Below are 22944 nucleotides of genomic sequence, written 5' to 3' on the forward strand. Positions count from 1 at the left end.
TCAAGACTGATTTGCATATGGCCATGTCTGAACTGGGGTGGCGTGGTGAGCAAAATAACGATGGATTAAACCCAGATCTGTGACGGGGGTGAATGTTTTGCCAATGTGCAACATTCCGTCCATCTTGTGTGTTTTGATGTCTTAACATGATCAGAGCAGACATCCACCTGTCCCGCTGCTCTCTCATTCCCCGCCTAGACCTAAAGGCTTTCTGTCTGGCAGGTGTTTTCAGCCCTTCTCTTTCACCTCTGTGCGCTTCTCTGAGCGCCCCTCCTCGCCTCTGAGCGCCCCTCACTCACCTCCCCTCCCTTCTCTCATCTCCCCTCACCCCTGTGCGCCCCCTCTCACCCCTGTGCGCCCCCTCTCACCCCTGTGCGCCCCCCTCTCACCCCTGTGCGCCCCCCTCTCACCCCTGTGCGCCCCCCTCTCACCCCTGTGCGCCCCTCTCTCACCCCTGTGCGCCCCCTCTCTCACCCCTGTGCGCCCCCTCTCTCACCCCTGTGCGCCCCCTCTCTCACCCCTGTGCGCCCCCTCTCTCACCCCTGTGCGCCCCCTCTCTCACCCCTGTGCGCCCCCTCTCTCACCCCGGTGCGCCCCCTCTCTCACCCCGGTGCGCCCCCTCTCTCACCCCGGTGCGCCCCCTCTCTCACCCCGGTGCGCCCCCTCTCTCACCCCGGTGCGCCCCCTCTCTCACCCCGGTGCGCCCCCTCTCTCACCCCGGTGCGCCCCCTCTCTCACCCCTGTGGGCCTCTAGACACCGGAGCCATCGGATGGTCGTGGGGGTGGGGGGGGTCTCATGCTTTACGTGCTCCCCAGGATGGAGAGCAGGAGTGGGGCGCTCGTCCTGTCGGAAAGGGCGGCTGCTCAGCAGCATCCCCCCTGCAGGTTGGGGGCTTCCCTGAGAAGGCCTCGTCTTCCCGTCCGCAAGTTTGGGTTCTGGTGTCTGTTCCATGACGTGCACTTGGCTGGACGCCTGGGGTGTCCTGTCTTCCTGGTGTTACCCGGTGGTTTGAAGGGCGGGCTTGTACTGCAGGCAGGAGTCCTACAGTTGGAGGTGTACCCATTGGTACTCAAAGGACAGCCCGCGGGCCGGCAGACCTCTCCCTGGCCCCTGATCATCTTCTGGGAACCCTGGTGAATTGGGAGAGAAAGCCGACCCAGTGTTAACTCAGAAGCCTCGTTATGTGATTCTGGGCTTGGTTTCTATAGTTAGTTCAGCTCGTTTTATGAGCAACTTTGTTCTGCTCATAGAACAAGCAGAAATGACTATAGAAATAAACCCTAGAATCAGAAAGACAGGAGCGAGGATGCAAAATCACCTTTTTTTTTTTTGGGTCTTTTGGTTATGAGCTTTTTTTCTACAGCCATTCTCCTACTTTAAACAAGGCGGCCTTCCCCATTGGTAAAAGGTTACATGAGAGTTATAGGAACTGTTATGGAGAATATAATGGGGCAGGATCAGTGAGTGTGCCGAGGGGTGGAGACTGGTAGTTAAAAAGAAAAACAAACATATTCTGCAACTATTTTAATATCTTTATAACTTACAGGTACCTGAATAGAACCTGTAATGCAAAACCTTTAAATGAAAAATGAGTGCAAGTGAAACTGATCTATGCAAATGCGTGGTTTTGGTAGGAAAATGCGGTGAGTGAATGCGATCTCTACAGAATTCACGTCTGTGTAACTAGAGGGCTGGTTGGACCACAGGCGAAAGTGATCTGCGTATATAATGCTACGCGGTCTCTTCCTGTGAAGCACCGTGAATATGCATGTAACTCATTAAAATGTATTACACACAGTGTAACCTAGCCCACACAATGAATAGGCTACACACACTACAAGAGAAACTGCTGCTAAAAGCGTTTTTTAAATGCAACATTTCCTAGTTATATTGTGTAAAGGTACGTTTTTCTTTTCGGTCCCGATGATCTCCAAACCTACCCTGTCTCCTTGGGAATGCCACGTCATCGGTGCGGCTTTCGGGCACACCCCAGAGTGTACATTGGGCCCCCCAACAAAATGTTGAGGTACCAGTGATGGGGGACCGGTGGTCACTCGGTGTTGGGACAGCAGTGGGTGGCATAACCGATCAATGTTGAGCCCCGTGAAGAAAACCTGTTCTTTCCACACTCTTTGCTGTTAGCTTTTTCACTTCTTGAAGGACGGGTTTAGTGTTTTTCTCACGCCTGCTCTTACTTTTAGCAGCTTATTGTGAGGCCAGCAGTGCTGACCACACATGTCCCGCTTGTCAGTGACCTTGTGTCCAAGCACACCGCTTCCATCCACTTGGGGCCCTGAGTTTGCCCCCCCCTCCCTCCGTTGAACCCGGTCTAGACACCTTGATTGTGTTCAGTACTGAAAGTACCATTTACCAGTGGGTGGAAGCGAATGGAGGGCTTCGGCCGTGCGCCCTGGGGGTGCTTGTGAATGCCATGAAAGGCTCCGGAAGTTGACGCAGAGCAGCGCATGTTCTGTCCTAGAGGCCAGCCAGCCTCATGTCCCCATGCGTCATGACCGGTGCTCACTGTTAGGGATCCTGTTCTCGAGGGGCCGCAGTGAAGGTGCAGTGGGAGCAGAATGCCCTCGCCTGGGCTGAGCCGTCACTGAAGGAGCCGGGTCTCCGCCCCAGCATCCTGGCTGGCAGCGCTCCTCACAAGAAGGCCTCCGCCTGCTGGCTCTAGTCCTGTCGAGGAAACGCGTCGGACATCGTACACACAGTTTTCCCTTTGGCGTTTGTAATAAATAGGCGCAGGTCGTAGGTTGTCGAGCACGGCCTCGTTTTTTTTTTTTTTTTTTTTTTTTATTTGTTTTTGAAACTACAGAATTTGTCGCCAGGCATAGAAACATAAGACGGCACAGATAACATAGAATCGATGAAAAGGCATCTGAAATATGACTTCATTGTTGTATGGGAGTCTTGCAATCGTTTAGCTCAAGTAGAGTGCGGTCCAGTGCCAGTGGCGTGAGACAGTCTGAGAATGAACCGGCCGGCGTGAGTGCGTCGATGAACTTTGGGACAGTGAGGCTCCACTGTGGCCCTGGTGCATCCTTCCGCTCGTCAATGGAAGGACAGCCACGGAGGATGAGGCCCCAAGGCGGACCTCATGACCGTACTCTGGCCTGCCAGAGCAGTCTGACCTTCAAACCCTCACGCCACAAGCACTCTCTTCCACCCTGAATTCACCACCCAGTCTCTTTGGCAGCTCCCGCAATGACTTGAATCCATTACAGCGGGCTTGTACCTGTGATGCCTGGCTCCTTGGTTACCGCACCAGGATGGCGGGCTTGTACCTGTGATGCCTGGCTCCTTGGGTACCGCACCAGGATGGCGGGCTTGTACCTGTGATGCCGAGCTCCTTGGGTACCGCACCAGGATGGCGTGCTTGTACCTGTGATGCCTGGCTCCTTGGGTACCGCACCAGGATGGCATGGTTGTACCTGTGATGCCTGGCTCCTTGGGTACCGCACCAGGATGGCGGGCTTGTACCTGTGATGCCTGGCTCCTTGGGTACCGCACCAGGATGGCGGGCTTGTACCTGTGATGCCGAGCTCCTTGGGTACCGCACCAGGATGGCGTGCTTGTACCTGTGATGCCTGGCTCCTTGGGTACCGCACCAGGATGGCATGGTTGTACCTGTGATGCCTGGCTCCTTGGGTACCGCACCAGGATGGCGGGCTTGTACCTGTGATGCCTGGCTCCTTGGGTACTGCACCAGGATGGCGGGCTTGTACCTGCGATGCCTGGCATCCTTGGGTCCCGCACCAGGATGGAATGCTTGTACCTGTGATGCCTGGCTCCTTGGGTACCGCACCAGGATGGCGGGCTTGTACCTGCGATGCCTGGCATCCTTGGGTACCGCACCAGGATGGCAGGCTTGTACCTGTGATGCCTGGCTCCTTGGGTACTGCACCAGGATGGCGGGCTTGTACCTGTGATGCCTGGCTCCTTGGGTACCGCACCAGGATGGCGGGCTTGTACCTGCGATGCCTGGCATCCTTGGGTACCGCACCAGGATGGCAGGCTTGTACCTGTGATGCCTAGCTCCTTGGGTACCGCACCAGGATGGGGGGCTTGTACCTGCGATGCCTGGCATCCTTGGGTACCGCACCAGGATGGCAGGCTTGTACCTGCGATGCTTGGCATCCTTGGGTACCGCACCAGGATGGCGGGCTTGTACCTGTGATGCCTGGCTCCTTGGGTACCGCACCAGGATGGCGGGCTTGTACCTGCGATGCCTGGCATCCTTGGGTACCGCACCAGGATGGCAGGCTTGTACCTGTGATGCCTGGCTCCTTGGGTACCGCACCAGGATGGCAGGCTTGTACCTGTGATGCCTGGCTCCTTGGGTACCGCACCAGGATGGCGGGCTTGTACCTGCGATGCCTGGCATCCTTGGGTACCGCACCAGGATGGCGGGCTTGTACCTGTGATGCCTGGTATCCTTGAGTACCGCACCAGGATGGCGGGCTTGTACCTGTGATGCCTGGTATCCTTGAGTACCGCACCAGGATGGCGTGCTTGTACCTGTGATGCCTGGTATCCTTGAGTACCGCACCAGGATGGCAGGCTTGTACCTGTGATGCCTGGCTCCTTCGGTACCGCACCAGGATGGCGGGTTTGTACCTGTGATGCCTGGTATCCTTGAGTACCGCACCAGGATGGCGTGCTTGTACCTGTGATGCCTGGTATCCTTGAGTACCGCACCAGGATGGCAAGCTTGTACCTGTGATGCCTGATATCCTTGGGTACCGCACCAGGATGGTGGGCTTGTACCTGTGATGCCTGGCTCCTTGGGTACTACAACAGAATTGGGGGCTTGTACCTGTGATGCCTGGCTCCTTGGGTACCGCACCAGGATGGCGGGCTTGTACCTGTGATGCCTGGCTCCTTGGTTACCGCACGAGGATGGCAGGCTTGTACCTGTGATGCCTGGCTCCTTGGTTACCGCAGGAGGATGGCGGGCTTGTACCTGTGATGCCTGGCTCCTTGGTTACCGCACCAGGATGGTGGGCTTGTACATGTGATGCCTGATATCCTTGGGTACCGCACCAGGATGGTGGGCTTGTACCTGTGATGCCTGGCTCCTTGGGTACCGCACCAGGATGGCCGGCTTGTACCTGTGATGCCTGGAACCTTGGTTACCGCACCAGGATGGCGGGCTTGTACCTAGGATGCCTGGCTCCTTGGTCACCGCGCCAGGATGGTGGGCTTGTACCTGTAATGCCTGGCTCCTTGGTTACTGCACCAGGAAGACAGGTTTGTACCTGTGATGCCTGGTATCCCTGGGTACCGCACCAGGATGGCGGGCTTGTACCTGTGATGCCTGGCTCCTTGGTTACTGCATCAGGATGGCAGGCTTGTACCTGGGATGCCTGGCTCCTTCCTTCAATCAATCAACATTTGTAGAGCGCACTACATACCCGTGAGGGTCTCAAGGCGCTGGGAGGGGGCGCTACTGATTGAACAGCCAGGTCTTGAGTAGCCTCCTAAAGGTCAGCAGGTCTTGGGTCTGTCGTAGGCTCAGTGGGAGGGTGTTTCAGGTCTTGGCGGCGAGATGGGAGAAGAATCTCCCGCCGGTGGTGGTTCTTCGGATGCGCGGGACGGTGGCGAGTGTGAGGTCGGCGGAGCGGAGCTGGCGGTTGGGGATGTAGAAGGAAAGTAGTTTGTTGAGGTAGGCTGGGCCGGTCTTGTGGAGTGCCTTGTGTGCGTGGATGAGGAGGTTGAAGGATATCCTCTTGACGGACAGCCAGTGCAGGTTCCTCAGATGGGGGGTGATGTGGCCGTGGCGTGGTACGTCGAGGATTAGTCGTGCAGAGGCGTTTTGGATGCGTTGCAGTAGTTTAAGCTTGGTCGGGGCTCCCGCGTAGAGGGCGTTTCCGTAGTCAAGTCTGCTGCTGACGAGGGCCTGGGTGACTATTCTTGTATCTGTCGGGATCCACTTGTAGATCTTGCAGAGCATGCGGAGGGTGTTGAAGCAAAAGGAGGAGACAGCGTTGACTTGCTTGGTCATGGAGAGCACTGAGTCGAGGATGATTCCCAGGTAGCGTGCGTGGTCGGTGGGTGTCTGGGCTGCCCCCAGTGCCATCGGCCCCCAGGAGTCGTCCCAGGTTGAAGGGTTGGAGCCGAGGATGAGGACCTCCGTTTTGTCAGTGTTCATCTTCAGTCGGCTGATCTTCATCCAGTCGGCGACGGCCTTCATTCCTTCGTGGAGGTTGGCTTTGGCGGTGATGGGGTCCTTGGTGAGGGAGAGGATCAGTTGAGTGTCGTCTGCGTAGGAGATTATGTTGAGGTCGGGCGACGTGTGCGAGCGGGGCCATGTAAATGTTGAACAGTGTCGGGCTGAGGGAGGATCACTGGGGTACGTCGCAGATTATCTCGGAGGCTTCGGATCGGAATGGGGGGAGGCGGAACCTCTGGGTTCTGCCGGAGAGGAAGGAGGTGGTCCATTCCAGGGCTTTCTCGGATCCCTACGGCGTGGAGGCGTGCACGTAGTGTGCAGTGGCAGACTGTGTCGAAGGCGGCGGAGAGGTCCAGGAGGATGAGGGCTGCGGTCTCACCGTTGTCCAGCAGGGTCCTGATGTCGGCGATGAGGGCGGTCTCGGTGCTGTGGTTGCTGCGAAACCCTGACTGGGAGGGGTCCAGGATTCTGTTTTCTTCGAGGTATTGGGTTAGCTGTCTGACGATCTTCTCGTGACCTTGGCCGGGGACGGGAGCAGAGAGATGGTCCGGAAGTTCTTGAGGTTTCATGGGTCTGCCTTGGGTTTTTTGAGTAGGGTGTTGATCTCGGCGTGTTTCCAGCTCTCTGGGAAGGTCGCGGTCTCGAAGGAGAGATTGATGATGTTGATCAGATGGGGTGCGATTGAGCTGCTGGCTTTGTTGAACATGTGGCGCGGAATGGGTCTGACGGGGAGCTGGAGTGGATTGTGCTCATGGTCTTGATGGTGTTATCGATGCTCATGCTGGTCCAAGCTAGCAGGGGGTCGTGGTCGATGGTGTGCGGAGAGCCTGTTGTGTTGCTGTCTGTTGGGGCTGTGGGCTGCGTCGTCTGTGTTGGAGGGTTCGGTGGGTGGGCTGAGAGCGAGGTTTGCGTGTAGTTGGTCTTCGGTGATTTTTCTCCAACAGCGGCGAGGTATCTGTTGGGTGCGGTGGATTTCTGGAATGTGAAGTGGATGCAGCGGTGGTCGGTCCAGAGGAGTTCGATGGTGTCGTGGGGGCTTGCGGAGAAGATGGGGTCAAGCGTGTGGCCGGCGGAGTGGGTAGGCGTTGTGACTAGTTGGCCAGGTTATCGATCAGGGTTGTCGAGTTGCTGTCGTTGTTGTTCTCAAGGTGAAAGTTCAGGTTTCCGAGGAGGATGTAGTTGGTGGAGGTCCGGGCGTGCGTGCTGATTAAGTCGGCGATGGAGTCACTGAACTGGGGTCGGGGTCCTGGGGGTCTGTAGACGAGGGTGCCTCTGAGGGTGGAGTTGGGGTCTGTGTGGGTCTGGAAATGCATGTGTTCGGCGGTGCTGAGAGTGTCGTCGGTGCTGGTCGAGACCATGATGCTGTTCTTTTGGACGATGGCGATTCCTCCTCCGACTCCGTTGGTGCGGTCTCTGCGGGTGATCTTGTAGCCGTCTGGGATGGCTATGGCGATGTCTGGTGCGGAGGAGTCGTTCATCCAGGTCTCTGTCAGGAAGGCGATGATGTGTCAAGCTGGTCCCAGAGCTCGACGGCGTGTCTGCGTACAGAGCGGGTGTTCAGTAGGATGCATCGGAGGTGGTTGAGGTCTTTCTTGACGGGTTGTTCGGCGGCTCTGAGGCTGGTGCAGCTGCAGTTCCGGCAGGTCAAGGGACCGTGTGTGCGTTTCGGGGCGGTCTTGAAGCAGGTGTGGGTCCGTCCGGGGTTGAGAGCGTGCTGGCATCGTAGCGGCGGTGGTGGTCGTCGTGGCGGGTGCGGGGACCAGGGGTTCTGGCGCTGGGCGCCGTCCGGGCTCAGACGGGCTTGCCTTAGGCGCACCTTCGGCGTGCCAGCGGCGCGGCCGCCATATATGGGGATGTGGGAGGAGCAGCTGGGAGGCAGGGGCAGCGAATGGGCAGTAAGGGGGGCGGGGACGCAGCGGCGAGGGCACCGAAGGCAACCGGGCACAATCGGGGGCAGCGAGGGGGAACAGAAGGCAAGAGGGCACAGAAATGAAGGGGCAACGAGGGAGACAGAAGGCAAGCAAAACTGGCATAAATCAGGGGCAGCGAGGGGGAACAGAAGGCAAAACGGGCACAAATCAGGGGCAGCGAGGGGGAACAGAAGGCAAAACGGGCACAAATCAGGGGCAGCGAGGGGGAACAGAAGGCAAAATTGGCACAAATCAGGGGCAGCGAGGGGGAACAGAAGGCAAAACGGGCACAAATCAGGGGCAGCGAGGGGGAACAGAAGGCAAAACGGGCACAAATCAGGGACAACGAGGGGTGGCGGAAGGGAAAATGGGCACAAATCAGGGGCCGGTGGTAGCCTGCGGATGGAGGAGGGCTTCAACTTCTACAGCAGTGGCAGTTGGGGCAGGGTCAGGACACACAGGAGGAGCTGTGTGGTGGGGGAGCGACCTACCAACAAGGTCAAGGGTCGCTCCTTGGTTACTGCACGAGGATGGCAGGCTTGTACCTGTGATGCTTGGCTCCTTGGTTACTGCACCAGGATGACAGGCTTGTACCTGTGATGCCTGGTATCCTTGGGTACCGCACCAGGATTGTTGGCTTGTACCTGTGATGCCTGGCTCCTTGGTTACCGCACCAGCATGGTGGGCATGTACCTGTGATGCCTGAGTCCTTGGTTACCGCACCAGGATGGCGGGCTTGTACCTGTGATGCCTGGTATCCTTGAGTACCGCACCAGGATGGCGGGCTTGTACCTGTGATGCCTGGCTCCTTGGTTACCGCACCAGGATGGCAGGCTTGTAACTCTGATGCCTGGTATCCTTGGGTACTGCACCAGGATGGCGGGCATGTACCTGTGATGCCTGACTCTTTGGTTACCGCACCAGGATGGCGGGCTTGTACCTGTGATGCTCGGCTCCTTGGTTACCGCACCAGGATGGCGGGCTTGTACCTGTGATGCCTGGCTCCTTGGTTACCGCACCAGGAAGATGGAACGATGCTGTTTTCTAGGCAGTCGTTCGGAGTATCTTGGACGGGGACGTTTCTGAGTGATTGGCGACAGCACTTGAAAGGCTGTAATGAGCAAAGTTCAGTTCCGCGTCATCCACTGGACCTGAACGGTGAACCAGGGGAGAGTTCGGATCTCAGCATCATAGCACCAGGTACAGATTCCAGTTCCAAGTCTTCAGCACACCATAGCAATGCATTATGGGAGATGTGGCTTTGTCCAGTGGATGTCGACTACTGGCCTAGCGACCCCCGGCGCCGTGTAAGAGTCAAGGGCAAGGTCTTTGTTACCCTTCTGATGGACACTTGCATGCCTCTCTTTCCAGAAGGTGCAGTGACAAGCTCTTGCTTTCTTCGCCTGTCGTGTCGCCGTTGCCTTTTCTGATTTTGCACAGGTGTCGGTGGGCTCCGCTACATTCTTGTCTGGGGTAGACTTGTGCGGAGTTGATTTCTTTAAGTATCACAACAATACAAGTTGAGTGTTGCGTGAGGATTGTTGAAGGAACAGATTTTCCTTCTGAATTTGTTGCTCACTGTGACTTTGGCAAAGTCCAGTTTAAGGCGCACTTTTCCGTACGGTCTAGAGTTTTCCATTTTGCAATCCTCTATTTATGCAGTTTCTACTTTTTGCCTACCCTCTGCGGAGGATGGTCTTTATTTCTCCCCCCCCCCCCCCTTTGAAGGAGTCTAGACTTACTTTGATATTTGTACAGGAACTTGTTGTTATGAGTCAGTGAGTCCCTTGAACTCATTTCAGTAACCTAGGTATGAATGAGGGCAGGGAGGTTACATTGTCATTGGACACCTTTATATCCATCAATGTATAGGGTGGACCACACGCGTTGTTGTTGAATACCTTTAAGCGGTGCAGTTGTAAGCGACTTCGGCAAGCCCGTGCACACGTTACACAATATCAATACTTCTTTCCAGGTCGCGTACAGTTGTAAGCAGAAATCAGGAAAACATATATCAGTTCAATAACATTAGAACAGAGTGGTCGTGCTTATAATTTCTTCTTTAATCTTTCACTGTTTCCCAGCCAAAACGTGTTTCGTCTGGGGAGGTACCCCACGACTTCTTCAGGGCTTCTGGCAAACTAGCTGGACTGAATATCTTTCTGCCGGTTGTACTTCTGTCCCGGCTGATGAAGTGTAAGTAGATACTATATGTGATCTGGAAAGAAGTATTGAAATTGTGTAACGTGTGCACGGGCTTGCTAAAATAATTTGGTTGACTGTTAGTCTTTATCTATGAGGGCTTAGGGGTTCTCCCTCACCTGTTGCACCGTCTTACTTTGTATTTGACATACGATACGCACACTATTTTGGCGCCACTTCCTACCACACAGAGTAATCCCCCGTCTTTCTAGTCTGCATCAGTTGTAAGCGACGCTGCCTTGACTTTAGATTGATGTTATCCTGGGCTCCTGTCTTCAGTCATTGAGGGGTACCATGGACGTTCTGTTGTGGAAATGTGCAGACCTGCTGGTGCCTTTATTCTGGGGACATATACCTTGGGAAAGGGCTGCATGGCAGTGTTAATGCTGTCAATGATAATTGGGTATGTTTTTTTTAATTTTTTTTATAATTCTTTTTATTGAACATTCATAGACATGTAATATACAATACAGAGGAATCAAATACATTTCAATCAGCGAGTGCAATATAGATACATTTTTGCGTTGGAGTACTGTGAGAACCGGGTATGGGGTGGGGGGATCATCAGTCAATGCTGTGTGGCGGGTTACAAATATTTCCTCGGTAGGAGTTCCAGGGGTCCCATACTTTGGACCACTTTTTAGGGCAGCCCCGGGCTGTATAGACAGTCTTTTCTCTATACATACACCAGTCTAGGTCCTCTTTCCAGGCTTCCACTGTAGGTGGGCGTGACGCTCCCCACAATCGTGCAATGTTCCTTTTTGCCAAAGACACACAATTGATGAACGGAATGCAGAACATATCAGAGCATTCACCCCCAGTTTGTTCGCCCTAAGTTGGCAGGGTATGCCCAGACGTGGGTCCCTTGCTCACGTTGCCACTGGATTCAAGATAGCCTGGCTGATGAGGGTTATGAACCCGAAACCGGTCCCAGGGTGCTTGTTTCCGGTCCAGGGAAGACATGGCTTGGCAGTTCGGGCTGGACTGTTCCCATGAGGCACAGGGTCAGACTGATTTGCATATGGCCATGTCTGAACTGGGGTGGCGGAGTGAGCTAAAGAATGATGGATTAAACCCAGATCAGTTGACTGGGGGTGAGTACTTGCAATGTTCAACACTCCGTCCAGCATCCCCTTTGGTTTTGCAATGTTCCTTTTTGCCAGCATGTACCCCAATGTGACCCTCTGCGTATGGTGGCTATTAAGGTCAGTAGGTTCCCATATGTTCAAGAGGCATCTACGTGTTTCCGGGCGGAGGAAGAGTGTGAGCACTTCGCTGAGAATGTCATGGATTTTTCGCTAATACGACTGATTATGATGTGTGGAAATGTGCCTTCTTGACCGCACTGTCGCTGACCATCTCCCATTTCAGCCCTACCCATGCGCACCAGACAAGGCCCTGTGACATAAACTCTGTGGAGAATTTTAAGTTGCATCAGCCTGAGTCTCGTTGGGATTGCTACTACTCTTGGGGAGGACACTGCTTCCTGCCAATCTTCATCATCTAACTCAATGCCATCCCTCACCCATTTCTCGCGTAATGGTATGAGGGGGTCTGCTATATTGTTGATCAATATCTTATAGGTTAACGATATGGCTTTCTCTGGTAGGTGACCATCCAGCAGTCGATCCTCCAGTGGGGAAGGTTCTGGAGGGGTGGAGCCTTTCGGGAAGTGGGACTGTAACGCGTGACGGATCTGGGTGTATCTAAAGTGTTTTAAGTCGGCTAACTCGTATTGCTGTTGCAGAGAGGCAAGTGTTTTCACTTCGCCCTTCTCCCTTCTCCCAAATATCCTTGATCTGTGAGATCCCAATGAGGTCCCATCTATCGAAGCCCTTCGATCTCCACAAACTGCGCAGTTGGAGTCCCATAAGGGGGTTGCCATTGTGAGTGTTCGCTCCCAGCCCATAGTTTTATTAACGGTGTGCCATATTTGGACCGAGTGGTCAGTAGGTCCAGTCAGGGGGTATCGCTTGGGTTTAGAAGAGTGTCCTACCGTAGTTCCTCCCGGCAGCAACCATCTGTCCATGGCATAGCCCGGGTTGTCTGGTCAACCATAGGTGCCATGATTGATGGCAGCAAGGTGTGCGTCCCAGTAGTATATTTTTTATGTCTGAGAGGCTAATCCGTCCCCCGTCGTACCAATTCAGAGTGAGTTTGGTCAGTGCTTTGCGAGGTTTCCCGTGCCACAACAGGTCTCTTTGTAGGCCCTCAATCTCGTTAAAGTATGTCATTGGAACAGGATCCAGTGAGTTCGGCAATGCATATAGAAAGCGGGGCAGCGACATCATTTTGAAGAGGGCAGCTTTACCCAACAGCGAAAGTGGAAGAGTTTTCCAGTTCGCTATATCGCGTTTCAGCCTCTGCAGCTGTGGGAGAAGATTGTAATTAAAACAGAGTGTCGGATCCAAGGAGATAAAGATACCTAGGTATTTGAAGCCCACTGTGTTAATGTGGATTGGGCAGCCTTGTGGTGGAATGGGTGGGTCTCCATTGAGGACGTACAGGAAGGATTTACTCCAGTTAATGGAGAATCCAGAGTACCTGCCAAAGATTTCCAAGATGTCTAAAACACTTACCAATTACTTTCTCGGGGAGGCTAGGAACAGGAGAATGTCATCCGTGTAGAGGGAGATACGGTCCTCCCAGCCAGGGGACCAGCGCAGACCTCGTATTACTGGGTCCTGACAAATCCATGCCGTCAGCGGTTCCAGGGCAAGGGCGAATAGTAGAGGGAAGAGAGGGCATCCCTGACGGGTCCCCCGACTCAATGTGAATTTGTCTGACACCTTGTTGTTGACCACGATCTGCGCAAGGGGCTCCAAGTACAGGATCCGTACCCACTTGATGAATTCTGGACAAAACCCCAGTTTTGCAAGTACTGCCAATAAGAAGGGCCATTCAATTGTGTCAAACGCCATGGACGCGTCTAATGATACTATTGTGGCGTCGTCTTGGATCGTAGCTGCTCTCTCAAGTACCCCATGTACGCTACGCAGGTTCAGCGCCGTATGACGATGTGGCATGAAGCCTGACTGATCAGGATGGACTAGACCGCCGATCACTTTGATTAGACGGTTTGCGAGGAGCTTGGCCAGAAATTTGGGCTCTGCATTTAGGAGGGAAATCGGCCTATATGAGGCGCAGTTGGTTTTGGGTTTACCTTCCTTGTGTATCGTGACCAGTGTGGCCACTCTTTGATCCATTGGCAGTGTCCCTAGCTCCTTGCTCTCTTCAAACATGGCTTTAAGGTACAGGGCTAGTTTGTCGGGCTTGAGTTTGTATAGTTCAATGGGTATTAGGAAGTGGCGGTCTTCCTCCGATAAGGTAGGGAGCGCTATATCTCGCAGTAGATCTTCAGTGTATGGTGTATTAGCTGTGTTTACTGTCTTGAAGTGAGTTGCAAATTGGTTTGCAATGTCCTGCGGGTTGGTTATAAGTTTGCTGTCTGTACTTATTAGTTCTGGTACCAGTCGGATCACCATTTCCTTTTTGTCAAGCCAGGCGATTAGTTTCCCCGCTTTATCTCCCAGGTCGTATACTCTGCCCAACTTTTCCCTTCCAAGACATTTGACCCTGTCAGTTGCCAGCATTTTGTATTCGTCTTGTTTAAGGTGCAATAAATGCAGCTTTTCGTGTGTTACTTCTGTTTCTAATTAATCTTCTAGTTTGCGGATTTCTGCCTCGGCATCTACTATCTCTTTCCGTCTGCCTTTCTTCATTCCAGCAATTAGCGACAGTGCCTGGCCCCGTATCACGGATTTAAATGCCTCCCACAGGTTCTGGGAGGATTCTACCGACCCCTCGTTGTCTTGGAAATAATTGTCAATGGCTGTCTCTATTGCTTTACGGACTCCAGGGTCCCGGAGATACCACGGGTTTATGGGGGCAGTCTTCCCCACCTTTGCCTGGCTGAGGACTATGTGCACCCATATCGGGGAGTGGTCTGAGATCCCTCTAGCTAGATGTCTGATTTTGTGGATGTGGGCGGCATGCGATGCGGGGACTAGAAGATAGTCTATGCGGGAAAGGCTATGGTGGGCCTCGGAGTGAAAAGTGTGTTGGATTCTTTCTGGGTTGTACGTCCTCCACCCATCCACCAGGCTTAGCGCCTCCAGGAAGTCAGGTAGCCATCTATTCGATGACACAAGCTCACGTGGTGGGTGTCGGTCTAAAGGGCCCGAGGCAACTGAATTGAAGTCCCTCACCCCCACCCCCCCAATCACCAGGAGGCCTTCCAGCAATGAAAGTAAGAGAGTACCCAGGTCACGAAATGTGGTGCTCTGGAGGCCAGGCGGCACGTAGACCGACATAAGTGTGAGCGTGCAGCCTTCCCATAAACCTGTGACTCCTATGTATCTACCCCGGTCATCTGCCCAGGTGGAGCTCAGAGCAAGAGGAAAAGAGTTTCTCACCATAATGCCTTCTCCTCGTGAGCTGGTCGTGAATCCCGCATGAGCCACTAATTTGTAGCCTCACCTGTTCAGTGCCTTACAGGAGTTTCCCCACCAAGTGCGTTTCTTGCAGCACAATAATGTCAGGGTCGTGTCGTTTAATATATTTCAGGATAACACTGCGTTTGACTTTATCTCTAAGCTTTTGTCCCAGTGTATACTCATTGAGCCCAAAATAAGTCATGCGTTCCTCTGTATAGGTGTCAGCATAGTTTGTCGATGTAACATTCATAACATTCAAAAAATGTGTAACCCCACACCCCTCCCTCCTCCCCCTCTACCAGTGTCTACCTGAAAAAGAAAATACAAACAATAGAAGATCCCCATAAATTATCCCTTCCCACCCTGCTACGTAGGTTTGAAACTACCCACATCCCCAACTAGCAGAGCGCCTGTCGCCCAAAGAACTCGTAGATTGCTACAGGGGCTGTAGTGTGGCGCCGCCCTATGTTCCCCGGGTGTATGTCTTTAATAATGCATTTTTTTCCCTTTGAGGTTCCCTGATATTTAATTCCGTATTTGATGCTTCATGTATTTTTTTTCTCTCCACCCTTTCCTTCAGCTTCAAAACCATCATCCACTACATCGACAACCAGTTTGAGCGATACCTGCACGACGAGAGCGGACTGAACCGACGCCACATCATCGACAACCGCGTGCACTGCTGCTTCTACTTCATCTCCCCCTTCGGTCACGGGTGAGCTTCTGGCAGCTTTACGTGGCGTTGGTCAACTGTGTAAATAGAGGGCCGTCCTAGCTGGGGTTGAACAGTTATAGATAGGCGGCGCCAACGATTAGCACCAAGAATAAATGCCTTCTCAGCATGGCCCTGTCTCCTGCAGTGGGGTATCTCATGGGGTTCTGAACCTCCTGTGAAACTGTCAACTGCTTCTTAGACGATGATCTTCATCAAAAGAAGGCAGTGCTGTTGCACCTTATGTGCTTAGTGCGTAGGAATCCTCCCTTGCGCTTACGCTGTTTATCTATTTTGCTTAAAGTGGCGCTTTCCACATCAACCCAGTTCTGAGCTGTGCTCAGTATGCACCAAGCTCTTCACTGAATGTAGCTGCATCATGGCGCCTACCCAGACTTAGCTTCTCTAGCATTGCTGCAACATCAGTTCCAACTTCCACTGATACACAAGTAGGACTTGTCAGTCGGAACACTTCTACAGAACATCAGTGACCAGAAATCAAGTACAGATCAGAGGAGGGGTGCTGCTCTTTTTGTGGTCCGTACTTTGTCCTTATAAGGAGCTTAAATAATCCAGGACTGGGCATCTTGTTCACTCCGCCTGTTCACTGCTGGCGAGGTGCTCGTGGACGGATCTAAAGCCGGGGAGCTGAGCAGGAATGAATTGAATGATCTAAAGCGGGGGAGCTGAGCAGGAATGGATGGATGCATCTAAAGCCGGGGAGCTGAGCATGAATGAATGAATGAACGAATGGCTGGATCTAAAGCTGGAGAGCGGAGCAGAAATGAATGAATGGACGGATGTAAAGCCGGAGCAGGAATGAATTGAATGATCTAAAGTCGGAGAGCTGAGCAGGAATGAATTGAATGATCTAAAGCCGGGGAGCTGAGCAGGAATTAATTGAATGATCTAAAGCCGGGGAGCTGAACAGGAGTGAATGGACGGATGTAAAGCCGGGGAGTTGTTCAGGAATGAATGAATGAATGAATGGATGGATCTAAAGCCGGAGAGCTGAGCAGTAATGGATTGAATGATCTAAAGCAGGGGAGCTGAGCAGGAATGGATGGATGCATCTAAAGCTGGGGAGCTGAGCAGTAATGGATTGAATGATCTAAAGCAGGGGAGCTGAGCAGGAATGGATGGATGCATCTAAAGCCGGAGAGCTGAGCAGTAATGGATTGAATGATCTAAAGCAGGGGAGCTGAGCAGGAATGGATGGATGCATCTAAAGCTGGGGAGCTGAGCAGTAATGGATTGAATGATCTAAAGCAGGGGAGCTGAGCAGGAATGGATGGATGCATCTAAAGCCGGAGAGCTGAGCAGTAATGGATTGAATGATCTAAAGCCGGAGAGCTGAGCAGTAATGGATTGAATGATCTAAAGCAGGGGAGCTGAGCAGGAATGGATGGATGCATCTAAAGCTGGGGAGCTGAGCAGTAATGGATTGAATGATCTAAAGCAGGGGAGCTGAGCAGGAATGGATGGATGCATCTAAAGCCGGAGAGCTGAGCAGTAATGGATTGAATGATCTAAAGCCGGGGAGCTGAGCAGGAATGAATGAATGGACGGATCTAAAGGCGGGGAGCTGAACAGGAATGAATGGACTGATCTAAAGCGAGGGAGCTGAACAGGAATGAATTGAAAGATCTAAAGCAAGGGAGCTGAGCAGGAATGAATTGAATCATCTAAAGCCAGAGAGCTGAGCAGGAATGAATTGAATGATGTAAATCCGGGGAGCTGAGCAGGAATGAATTGAATGATCTAAAGCCGCGAAGCTGAGCAGGAATGAATGAATGGACGGATCTAAAGGCGGGGAGCTGAACAGGAATGAATGGACTGATCTAAAGCGAGGGAGCTGAGCAGGAATGAATGGACGGATCTAAAGCCGGAGAGCTGAGCAGGAATGAATGGACGGATCTAAAGCTGGGGAGCTGAGCAGGAATGAATGAATGGATGGATCTAAAGCCGGGGAGCTGAGCAGGAATGAATTGAATGATCTAAAGCCGGGGAGCTGAGCAGGAGTGAATGGACGGATCTAAAGGCGGGGAGCTGAGCAGGAATGAATGGATGGATCTAAAGCCGGAGAGCTGAGCAGGAATGAATGAATCTGAAGCCGGGGAGCAGAGCAGGAATGCATGGAATGATTTATAGCTGGGGAGCAGAGCAGGAATGAATGGACGGATCTAAAGCCGGGGAGCTGAGCAGGAATGAATGAATCTGAAGCCGGGGAGCAGAGCAGGAATGAATGGACGGATCTAAAGCCGGGGAGCTGAGCAGGAATGAATGGACGGATCTAAAGCCGGAGAGCTGAGCAGGAATGAATGGACGGATCTAAAGCCGGAGAGCTGAGCAGGAATGAATTGAATGATCTAAAGCCGGGGAGCTGAACAGGAGTGAATGGACGCATCTGAAGCTGGGGAGCTGAGCAGGAATTAATTTAATGATCTAAAGCCGGGGAGCTGAGCAGGAATTCATTGAATGATCTAAAGCCGGAGAGCTGAGCAGGAATGAATGGATGGATCTAAATCCGGGGAGCTGAGCAGGAATGAATGGATGAATCTGAAGCCGGGGAGCTGAGCAGGAATGTATAGACAGCTAAAGCAGGGTGTAGGAGAGTAGGGTCTGCTATCCTATGGTCACCCCAAATTTTTGCTTTTTGCTTCACTGGTTTTTGACATATTGAGGCCGTGGGCCTGCTAATCAGACCCCCAGCCTGCTGTTCTCTCTACTAAATTGACACTGTGCACCCTAGGTGCATAACCAATTGGAACTGGATCACCCTGTGAGCCCCTGTACCAGTGTACACTAGGTACCCAGGGCATTGGTGTATCTAAGGCCTACCAGGGGCTGAAGCATGTATTGTGCCACCCCTGGCCTGGCCTAACAAATTTGACACAACTGGCTGATCACTCAGCTGGGGTAAGTTGGTGTAACCACCTCTTATTTAGGTGTAGTATACCTATACCTAACCTTAAATGGGACACCTGGTAACCTATAAGTCACTCCTATGGCAGGCCTGGACAATCCTGAAGGCAGAGTGCTTGGTTCCATGTGAGATGGTGCTCTGGCATGAGCTGAGCCTGTCTGCAGTGGTCGGAACAACTTCCTTCTACCGTTTCCAGATATCGTCATACCATATACTCTTAAGTGCATTATGAACCTCGCGGTTAAATGCTATCTTTGGTTTGGCTTTATCAAAACATGTCGAGTAAGGTGTCATACGAATTGGAATACTAACCCCTCGCCAATTCTGGAGACGGGGTTAGCATTCCACCCTTCTAGAGGGACACGACATGTACAGAACCTGAAACCCGGGTAAAATCAGACATAGCCTCAGCTCCACAAAATGGACGCTGCCACCACCGACACAAGTCTGCCCTCCTGCTGCTGGGAGTCCTTCCAGCTTGGGAGACGTGGACAAAGGGTTTCCTGCCAGGGGAGGTGCGAGCACCACCCCAGACAGGATTTTGTGTATTGGTCAGGTAGGGCTTGAATGGAATCAGACATGCCTGAGGCTCACAAGGAGCCTCGGTGCATATGCCAGTTCAAACCGGTCCTGGGGCACACCAGCCCCGGACCTGGGGCGAGCTGGACAAAGGATTGGGGGTGTAACCACCCCACTTCCTGGTCCCACCCTTAGGGAGGGACCTAGCAGGTAGTCCGGCCCATAGAATCCGCTTAAAGGTAGGAGCTGTGTCCTAAGACTTCAGACATCCTGGAATCAACTTACTACAAAGAAGAAGACGGGAACTTCGACGCTCTGCTGCACAGAGGACTGAAGGAAATGTCCCCTATGGTCAGGGAGTGACCATCTTGCTAACGCAAGCACCAACCAGCTATCCAACGTCTGCTTTGCCGCCGCCTCCCGCCGGAGCCCGAGCCCAGAGCCCGACAAGACCTGGACCTCCAGACCTCTCACCGCCCGATCCACAGTCCCTGAAAAGAAGGAACCCGTGGAGGCACCGAGACACGTGGAGCCAGCCACCTTGGAAGACCGACGACAAGCTGCAAGCGAGACAACAGAGGCTCCCTCCAAGTTGTGCTTTGGGTCCTGAGAAGCCCAACCACCGAGCAGCATCTGCACCAAAAGTGAGCCCTCCAGCATCTCCACGATCTGCGTGGGGCCCCTCTGCACTTTGCATCTCGACGCGCCTGCCCGGTCCCTGGCCCGTTGGCTAGTGGCCATTTTGGCGACGAAACTTTAAATCAACGACGCTGGTCTGGTTGCTCCAGACTGGCCCCAGCTGCTCTCCAAAAGAGCAGCCCCTCTGACCTTGCTGGTCAGAACAATCAGCTTTCTTGAATTTCCACGACTCCTGCCTTTGCCAAGGCTTGTTTGCTTCTTCCGAGTCGCCGACACCGCCGACAGCGAGAGCCTGCGTGGGACAGCTCGTGACTCGACTCCTGGACGTCGTCGACCTTCAGGGACCACGTGGCTGCGGAGACAAGCTACACCTAACCACCTGTTTGCACCCGACATCGCCTGGTACCTACCTGGTGCCACGCCGGTCACTGGCTAGTGACTGTGAACACTGTCCCCTCTGCTTTCAGGTCTTCTACAACTCCGATCCACTCTTGGATCCACCGCATCTCTTCTGGACCGACCGCCTGCAGCATCTTTGTCATCAGGCTCCATTGAATCGATAGAAGAAACCTGACGCACTCCGAGACCTATGCACCCGCTTCCTGTGGGTGAGGTAAAGCTGGCACTCCGGTGCCCAAGTGTAGAGAAACATCTCTAGTGTCTGTGTTTTGAATCTTAAGATCGTAGTCCATCCAGAAGACCCTTTCTGCAGTAACTTTTAAACTTTTACGCAGCCATTGAAAACCTACGGGAGCCCGCGTGTAACTTTCCTCACTGCACACGCGACCCGTGGACCTCCTGGTCACTAACTGAAGTTAGCTCCTTGTAGGCCCAGCGATTCTAGAGGCCCTAGGCCTTTTCACTTTCCTGTTCGTGGTACTTATACCACTATTTTAGTATATGGTTTGAGTGGCCACCAGGGCCCATCCATATAAAGTGCAACTTCTGTATATTATAACATTGTCTTGTTTAACGATTTGTGCTCCTGTGCTCATAAAGAGTCTAGGGGATACTTTGAGTAATAAATACATATATATTTTGAATATATATCTGTGTGGTGTCCTTTCATTGGTATAAAGGGGGGTTACATTTGGTAAAACAGCCTGCTTAACACGCTTTAACGAGTTTAGCCTCAAAGACTGCTTAGCCTACGCTACCACTAGGGCAGCTAGTCCGAAAAGGTTGACTTACAACCACACCATAAGGGTTGCTTGGCATGGTACAAGGTGGTCACTTTAACTAGTGAACATCATATACCAGGCCAACTTCTCACACAGGGGAGCTGAGCAGGAATGAATGAATGGTTGGATCTAAAGCCAGGGAGTTGAGCAGGAACTCTGATCTAAAGCAAGGGAGCTGAACAGGAGTGAATGGACGCATCTGAAGCTGGGGAGCTGAGCAGGAGTGAATGGACGGATCTAAAGCCGGAGAGCTGAGCAGGAATGAAATGGACAGATCTAAAGCGGGGGAGCTGAGCAGGAATGAATGAATGGAGAGATCTAAAGCCAGGGAGTTGAGCATGAATGAATGAATGAATGGACGGATCTAAAGCGGGGGAGCTGAGCAGGAATTAATGGACAGATCTAAAGCCTCAGTATTAGAAGAGTTTGGGAGGATCAAGTGACCGCTCTTGTTGGGCTATCACGACCAACTATGTAGTGATTTGTTGCATGCAAAACTCCCCCCACCCCCCAATTTTTTTAATTAAAGGTCCTAGTGAAGATGTGGGCCTTGTGATGGGTAGAATATGTGAGCAGATGCTGTACGTCATTAGAACATGGTTTCCCATTTTCAGATGTAACATGTAGAGTTTCATTGATGTCACCTGGACCTTGGACCAGTGGGCTATGCCTTTATGGCAGTAAGGCGGAGCGCCTGCTTCTAGGCCCAGTAGCAAAGCAATACTGTACATTTCTCTGCATTGAGTGATGTGAAAAGGAAGGACTCTATGTCAGATTGCCGGTAAGAGACATTGTTAGTTTTAAACCCCAAATCAGACCTCTGCTGTGATTTTCTTGGACTAGATGTTTTACAGAAAGGTAGCTTTGCAGGTTCTGCCAGTAATGTGAGGCCGACGCTGAGGGTTTCAGCGTTTGACTTGTGGCCCTCAGGGTCTCGGCTCTAGCGCCTGTTGACAAATACTTGTTTATTGTTAGACGTTGCTTTTGATATTTGGAGCCTGAGAAACCTTCCGCTAAGAAGGTGTGGATTTCTTTGCAGAGAACAAGTGCTACCGCAACAGATGTATCGCAAACACAGTGTTGTTGTTAGAACAGTGTTGTGTGTGTTAGTGTGTACATTTGGGTTTAGTTGAAACCAGATTACAGAACCCAGGTTGTGATGAAGAAAGAGGTGTGGAGCGAGTTCTTGTTCTTATGCCTAGACCAACATGCTGCAAGGCTGTATAAAGAGCAGGGCTGTGCTATACGAGTTTATCTGATATTTACACATCCCCTTATTGTGCACCACATTACACACATTTAAAGTTTGAGGCACAAGGAGTTGCAGTAATTTGCCCAGAAACCAAGATATGTGGTCAAACATGGGAGACTGGATTGAAACCAGGCTTTTGGGATGGATAGGTGGATGGGTGGATGGTGAGAAGGCAGCCATGCCATGAGGTTCAGCCCACACCTGGATTAATCAGTCCAGAAACAGAGTGGACTCCTTCTGTTAAAGCAAAGACACTAGAGCGCCTGTTGAAGTTGAATCGAAAAATAGTGGCATGCTTCCTGTAAGCGCTGATGAAACACCTCTTTAACTGCCAAACTATGTTTGGCCGTGCTGACGCAAAACCACCTGGCGCAGTCACGGATTTACATACATCATCGTCTCCGACAGGTTCTTCCTGACCATCTCTTCGAGTGGGCCAGACATTGTTGCGAGATCATGGGCCCACATGTCTCATCGAATCCCTCTGGCATTATCAGGACCAGAACTTGTTGATTGATATTGGCATGCCATGGTGGTACATATGATCGTCTTTCCATGCACGTCTTATCGTACATTGTGAATTGCAATCTTCTTAGAGGTGATGGGGTGCTGTGTCTGTGAGTCATCATTTCAGCCATCACTGGTGATAAGTTACATATAATCATATGAACCGTAAACGTGAACTTGCACATGTCTCCTTCGAGTAACATCATCTCACATTACACCTTGATGTATCTCCATAGGATCAGATCTAGACAAGACCCCATCCTTGCTGCTGAGAGCTGAGGTGACGTGGCAGATTGATGGCATGAAGTGCCTCCTCGCCAGAATGTACTTTTTTTTTTTGCAGAGTTTTATATAGCGCGAACTTGAGCCGAATCCAATCGGGTATCTGAGCGCTTTACATAGCACCAGTTACGTTACATTAGGACACATTCTTTTTTGTTAGGCACGGGGAGATTAGGTGATTTGCCCAGAATCACAGGAT

At 52.3% G+C, this 22944-nt stretch overlaps 1 protein-coding gene across 3 annotated transcripts in view; it reads left to right on the top strand.

Moving 5' to 3' along the window:
* SEPTIN2 (septin 2) overlaps positions 1-22944 on the top strand; it is a 321415-nt gene that overhangs the window by 80033 nt on the left and 218438 nt on the right. For all 3 annotated transcript variants that reach the window (XR_014970433.1, XM_085633398.1, XM_085633399.1), the window contains exon 6: positions 15308-15442. Coding sequence is in view for 2 of the 3 variants with exons in the window: in XM_085633398.1 (XP_085489524.1) it covers positions 15308-15442 (135 nt within the window). In the remaining variant the exon portion in view is untranslated. The remainder of the gene's footprint in view (positions 1-15307; positions 15443-22944) is intronic.

The sequence above is a fragment of the Triturus cristatus genome, chromosome 11 (genome assembly GCF_964204655.1).
Source record: "Triturus cristatus chromosome 11, aTriCri1.1, whole genome shotgun sequence".
Lineage (NCBI taxonomy): Eukaryota > Metazoa > Chordata > Amphibia > Caudata > Salamandridae > Triturus > Triturus cristatus.